Genomic DNA, 7089 nt, shown 5'->3' with positions numbered 1-7089 from the left:
ATTGTTTGTCTAGTGTTTGTATTTTGTTATTTATTATAGACAAACAATAAGTTGGAGGATGGATGAAATTGTGCTTCAATGATCATATCCAATGGAGGTTGGCAGTATAGTGGTTAAAGTCTATGCAATTCAAGTTGAAGATCCAAGTTCAAACTTCATCCGCATGTTTACCAAGAAGAGCTTATTGAAGATCATCAAGTTTGGGTATATCTAGTTTAGGAGTTTATATTATGTGTGTTAGTACTTTAAGCTCAATCATATACACACATACACGTTTTTGGTTTTGTATATATATAGTTATATATATACATATATGTTTTGGTTTGATAGTTTTCAAGTTTTAATATGAAACAATTTAATATAATTAGAAAACATATTTTTGTTTCATACTCATATGCATATATATGATTTCATCAATATCAATTTTAGTTAGTTAAATGAAATCATGTTTTAGTGCATTATATGTGTATTTTGATAAAATACTACATTCATTGTTTATAGACTTCATAACAATAGTTTACATCTTTCTTCAAGTCTATAAAATCATTTTGTAAAGTTTTAAAATATGGTTTAGGCAAAATGTCAAATTCATATGTTTACATTTCTATGTTTTGGACCTTCTTACAAAATAATGATATTTTACATTTGGGAAGTCCTTTTTGAAAACTAGCTTTTGTAGCATGTGTATTATCATGTCTACAATTATTTCCCAAAGTTTTACATTTTTCTGAATTTATTTGATATTTTTAAATAGGGTTTTAAAATCAGAAAATCAACTTTCAAACTGTTTTGTTCATGTATCAGTTTGCGGTCGACTGCCACGGTCGACCGCACCTGAGTTCTTACCTGCGGAGTCAAATAAAAACTTTCGCGGTCGACCGCCATGGTCGACCGTTAGCTCAAATTTTCCCAATGAAAACAAAAAAAAGTACAACTCTCGTCAAACAGTGCAACGGGTGTTTATCGCCCGCTGCTTACGTGAGATCTTGGCCTGTAACGGGGACGTTAGTATCCGTGGACCATTAAACGATCAGATCAGATTCGGAGCTTCGTCGATTCGTGAAGGAATCAAGAAGCCGAAGCAATTATCTCGGCAACGGCGAGATAACCACTCTTCTCGAGATCACTGCAACGGGGCAATCTCAAGAAAAAGAACCGGGCTGTAGATCTATCGAACTCTCCTTCTTTACGCCGAAGAATTCGCTAAAGTCTCCTCTTCCTCTCTGAAATTCGTGCTCCTTCAGTCTTCAATTCAGCAGGGCTTCAGCGACGCTCGTGAATTCCAGATCTCCAAAAATGAAGGCCCCGGGGCTGTATTTATAGGCTTCGGGACCCCTGTTTTTAGATAAGAATGACCGATTCCCTCTTATCCTTAGTTTTAACCACTTAATCACGTTCATGGATGATATTTTATCAGTTAGAACAAATCTAAGCGGTTAACGGTAAAAAAACCGCCAAAAACAGCCAAAATAAGCTTTTTCGGGTTGCAGACACCCTGTTTTTAGATAAGAATGACCGATTCCCTCTTATCCTTAGTTTTAACCACTTAATCACGTTCATGGATGATATTTTATCAGTTAGAACAAATCTAAGCGGTTAACGGTCGAAAACCCGCCAAAAACAGCCAAAATAAGCTTTTTCGGGTTGCAGACACCCGTGGTGTCTCGGCCAAGTCGAGACACCTACGGGTGTCTTGGTTTGGCTTAGGGTTTAGTTTCATGCATTCCATCTGTTTTTGCTGTATTTTCATCATCCGATCTCAGAATGCACGATTCAATATGCGTTGGAAAGCCGATGAGGAGATCTACGAGCTTCCATGAATGAATCACATGTGGAGTAAACAAGACACGAGGGGTGTTTCATTAATGAAATTTTGTCTAAGTTAAAGGTCGATCCAACTATTTAAAGGTTTTACACAAAATTAAAATTTGATGCAAGCATATCATATTGTTGGATCCACTTTTATGATCCCCTCAAATATTTTTTTCCCCAAATTCTATTTTAAACAAAATTGGTCTAAATTTACAGTTAAACAGAAGAATGTAACTTACACTTAATTAAAACAAAATTTGATACCAAGAGATATACAAGAAAATCACAAAGTTGCACGTGCGACTTATACTTGATTAACGTTTGCTAAGGCTGTGTTTGGCAAGAGGATAAATGAGGGGTTAAGGGGGTTTAACCCTTCATTAGCCTGCCAAACAGAAAAAAATGACAAAGGATTAACAAACCCGTACGTGACCTCAACACCTCATTTATCCCGTCAAACCACGGGTTAACTATTCCTTGTAGGAAGGTGGAACAAGGCTTGTTCCGCCTACTCGGGAGGGTAAGCAACGAAATTGTAAGGGCGATTTTTTCATCTGGATCTCGTGAGGGAAAATTTCCTGAACATTTTTCCCTCTAAAATTTCCCCCCTAAAAATTTCCCCCAATTTGGTGAGAGATCCTGTAAAAATTTTCCCTCATGTTGTTTCTTCACTCTACTTCCTAATTTGAATTTTTGGTTGTATTTGTTCATCCACCTTATGATTTTCAATTGACTTGGATTTTTATTGGAACATTGATCATTAGATTACCAGCGGAGGGTTGATATAATTCAAGATTTAAGATTTGAGACTACAACGGTCAAAGTGAAGGTGACCCCTGATGGTGAATATTGTTGTGCCTCGAGAATCCAAACCAATCGCCAAGAAAAGATAAACCAACACACCAACAAGCACAAACAATCACTAACACCAGTTTTACGTGGTTCGGCAAGATGCCTACGTCCACGGGCTCAGGTTTATGTCCAAATTGGTTTCGAAGAGAAAATACATCTGCATGTTTTTTTTACTGAGAAAATTTGGTATATGAATAATCTGGTGGTAAAATAGCCATGCAAGATTTGTATATGAGAAAATATAATAAAACTATAAGATGTAGCAAATAGTTTCTCATTTGTAAGTGACCTGCTTAAACAAGCTAGCTGGCAGAAGTTGGGGCATATAAGCTCACTAAAACATCTGTGTTATGTGTATTTTACAATACTGGTTGACAATAGCCAGGAGCCACGTCATAGAGATCTAAAATCGAATGTCTGTCTTTATTTCCTATTGAACTTGATATCAGAAAAAAAGACCCAGTATGATTGGTTTTAAGTTTTAAGTTTTATGTACAGTAACTGTTAAGTACATGACATAATTTTTTGATAAGTTTAACTAGTAGTATTAGGCATATTATGATACATGACCGATGCTAAATTCCATGATAGTCACCGTGGTATTATGATATAAGTTTGTGTGAATGATTTAGGTATGGCATCAGATGTTCTTTGAAATTGTTCAACCTTCGTATTGTGGGTGCTCTTATATTAATATTCTTTGTTAAAGGTGTTTTTTATTTGTTTAATTATTCCTCTCGGTAGAGCCTCCTGCTTTTGAAGTTGTGCCATCTCTGAAGAGGTTGAAACAACGTGTGCTTGCAGCTAATCCGTAGAGTATAATGTTGTTTTCATGTACTTTGGATTACCATCAAAACTACACTCTCCAGACTAGTTTACACAACTACATTAAGTGTGGTGATCTTCCACTTGGATTGTCATCAAAATTTTAGTAGTGAAGGAGAGTACTTTGGGGTAGTGTATTGTATTTATCACTGCTCTAGATAAAATTGTTAACTGCTTTCTCTTCTTCAACTAGACAATGTAGTTAGTAACTTAATTAGCCAGGAGACTGAATTCATGCATTGCGTCGAGGTAAATATGAAGTTGAGAATTTCTTACGATTATTAACGATGTTGAGAATTTCTTACGATTATTAACGACGGACTATATACATGCTTTATGAGAGGTTGATTGGAAGGAATTAAGAAAGATCTAATGATATAGTTAACTTAACCGAGGAGATTAATCATAATGGAATGTAATTGAAGAATAGTGATATAATTAACTTAACCGAGGAGATTAATCACTAGGAGATTAACTTTTGCAAAGACATTGTATGCTCAGTGCTTGTGGAGTGACATTCATATGATCAAAGTGAAATAATATTTTTCTCCTTTTGCTTGTTGATTTCTGACATTCATTCTCCAACTAACAAACAGAAGAGTGTTGTACAGAAACCATGACCTAACCAGCTGCAATTCACTAGTGAAAGTGATGTGATATTTTGACATGTGCACAATATATCAGCGATCATTTTGTTTGCCAAAAAAAAAACATAAATCACAAATTGGCTACGCAGAAGAAGAGATGATCCAAATTGCCCCCTTTGAAACTTTTACTTACATTCAGGTACACTGAGTTTTCTGTTATTACACATGTGACCTCGGAGTTTGTGATTCTATACGAGTAAACATGAGACTACTAATCATAACTAGAATATTTTGTATAATACCAAATTGTCATTTTAGCATTATTTCAAAAAAGATATTAATTCCTCGTGTCTCAATTAAATTACATATTAGCGCTTCAAACCTTTGAAATTGCTTAGAAGGTAAATAACACGAAAAATATATTAATGAGGTGATTAGTTATAAATTTTCAGTAAGGGTGAAAGTGGTATTTTTTAAAAAATAATAAGATTAATCTCCTTAGCCCTTCTTCATTTGCCAAACACAAAAGACGTAACCCCTTGTCTTAACTATCGAATCCAAACAGAATAAGATTATTTTTAACCCTTCACGATGGATTAACTAAGTTAACCCTTCTCCTTAATGCATCTTCCTTGACCCTTTGCCAAACGCAGCCTAAGGGGGTAAACAAGAAAATAAAACAAATATCTACACAATCAATTTATAACCCTACAATTCTTTCTAATCTCTCCATCACTTCCAGTGAGCACCCCAATCTTACCCATCTTTACCATCGCCTGAGAGAACTTGCTCTTCCAAAGGCCCCCATTAAACGCGTTCGCCCTCACTTGGCTTGACGTCCCGCTATCCGATCCTAAACTCTGGTCGGAGGTGAAAAGCCCACGATTGGCGATGATGTTGTTGTAGTAGCTGGCGTCAAAGCGCGTAGGTGATCCGGGGTCCATTGGAACAACGAGGCTCGTGTCATTGCTCCCTTGTGGGCATTGACGCTTAAGGAATGCGGCATATGTTGGGTCGAGGGTTGGGTCTTGGCTCACAGTTGAGTTGAAACTGTAGAGCCTGTTACTGAATGATGTACAGTGAGACCGACCAAGTGTATGTGCACCTGTGTGCATATGTAAACGTAACCATAATTAGTAACGGATCATAAAATCTTTGTGGGGGAATTTGATGAAGTACTTAAAAAATACTATTTTATCTTTTTTTTAGCGAATGGATATCTTTTGTAACTGAGCATGAATTTTCACATTTTCCTTGGTGCATGACAAGTTAAAGCTGAATTTTCCTTGCTACATGACAAGTCACAGTTGAAGGTTCTAATTTGGATATTAAATAAAAAACTTTCATGTGAGCTTTATTGCGAACAAAATTCGATGTGTTATAACAAATTCATTTATAAAAGTCATCGCGTATTTCATTTGCTTTTCTTTTCAGTAATTACCAGAAAGTGTGACCATCTCATCTTGAGTGAGCCCCTTATTGGCAAAGCTTTGAGTGAGTTGGCTGACACCAAGGCTCGGACCAGGGAGATTGGTGAAGGTGTCTGAAGACAAAGAAACTCTTCCATCTCTTCTTCCAGCTGGCACCTGATATCTAAATCCACCAGTCTACACAGTAATTACCAAATTAAGAAATGATTAGTACTATAGGGACAATAAAATCTTCAAAATTTGTACGAAATAGGTATAAGACCCCTTATATGAGTTGAGAATAAGACATGTACTACATATATAGTTTAAACATTTGGATTAATTTGATTCATCTAAGGCTCGATTTATTCCTGAAAATTTTAAAAGGCAATTTGTAGGCTTACCCAAGCAACGCTGTCTCTAGCAGCGAAAGCAAGTATATCAGCACAAGACACAACTCCGCTACATGCAGCCTCGAGTCTAGTCTTTGCGTTGTCGATCACTTCAAAACCTCGAAGGCTGGGATTATTGATTGGAGAGTCTTTTTCTGCGGTGTTCGATGACGTTGAGTCAATGAGAACAGACCCGTCGCATCCCTACAAAACCACAATGCTGAAATTGGTTAGCAAAAGGAATTGTTTTGGCACCACAAACTTCTTATCTCGTACATATATATATGTCACTTCGCCTAAATGTGAAGGTTGACCCACGAAATTAAACATTCCATAAAGCTAGGATTTTGATGCTTTGCATCTATATGATCTAAAAACTTAAGAGCGTATTAGCTAGTTTTATAAATAAAGAAATGATTAGCTGTAACAGTTCCAAAGCGCACACTAAAGTTTTTATAAACTATTCTTCACTGATCATGCATTCTCATATTATTTTACGCGTTCAGAACGTTGTATTGAAAGGTACGAAAATTGTTGAATTTATACATGCAACTAACTTAATGCATGTATGTTGTGAATTACGCTTATTGATATAAACCACTAGATGGCTAAAACACTTTAAAGTACTATTTCTTCAATATTTGTGAAGTTTTCTCACCCTAACAAAACAATCATGAAAGTGCATCCTCACAAGCCCAGCACCAAGACCGGCATTGCCACTAAGCGCCCGCTGCACCTCACTCCTCACAATGAACTCAGCTTGAGGACATGTGTTTGCGTAGAACCCTACTTGTAGCTGAGCCTAGAGCCTAACACTCAAGCTCAGAATCACAACCAGAGCAATCGTCACTTCTCTCTGTAACCTCATTCTTCTCTCTCTCTCTCTCTCTCTCTCTCTCTCTCTCTCTCTCTCTCACTCTCTAACTCGATATTATACCCAAATGATATTATCTCCACAAATATTGCCTTGAGCACAATAAACCTTACTCAATAACTATTTATACACTTGAAAACTAGCTAACGCAGTTTGCATGGTGGTGGGCTCACACGCATTTGAATGTTATAATCGAGACGAGTTCAGCTCCGATTGCATTATTTAACTTGTAGAGATCAAAACGGGCACATCCACTTGAGTTGATGCCAGCCAAGATTCAAATTGAACTCCACGAATAGAAAATTAGAGAGGAAATGAAGTATTTGCAAATAGATAAT

The 7089-nt window shown here is 36.5% G+C and overlaps 1 protein-coding gene across 1 annotated transcript; it reads right to left on the bottom strand.

The window, feature by feature from the left end:
- On the bottom strand, nucleotides 4621-6744 carry LOC109836013 (peroxidase 5-like). The gene is made up of 4 exons (XM_020403958.1): nucleotides 6536-6744; nucleotides 5890-6081; nucleotides 5518-5683; nucleotides 4621-5181 (listed from the first exon to the last, which is right to left on the bottom strand). The coding sequence occupies exons 1-4, from the start codon at nucleotides 6560-6562 to the stop codon at nucleotides 4772-4774; spliced, it is 795 nt and encodes a 264-aa protein (XP_020259547.1). The 5' UTR covers nucleotides 6563-6744; the 3' UTR covers nucleotides 4621-4771.

This window comes from Asparagus officinalis, chromosome 4 (genome assembly GCF_001876935.1).
Source record: "Asparagus officinalis chromosome 4, Aspof.V1, whole genome shotgun sequence".
NCBI classification, from domain to species: domain Eukaryota; kingdom Viridiplantae; phylum Streptophyta; class Magnoliopsida; order Asparagales; family Asparagaceae; genus Asparagus; species Asparagus officinalis.
The sequence above is the reverse complement of the archived record's forward strand: the minus strand, read 5'-3'. Positions and strand labels throughout refer to the sequence as shown.

Coding starts and splice junctions, on each gene's coding strand:
- LOC109836013 (XM_020403958.1), bottom strand. CDS start 6,562: ATGCACTTTCATGATTGTTTTGTTAGG. Junction 5,684..5,889: donor CTAGAGACAGCGTTGCTTGG/GTAAGCCTACAA, acceptor ATTACTGTGTAG/ACTGGTGGATTTAGATATCA. Junction 5,182..5,517: donor TGAGATGGTCACACTTTCTG/GTAATTACTGAA, acceptor ATATGCACACAG/GTGCACATACACTTGGTCGG.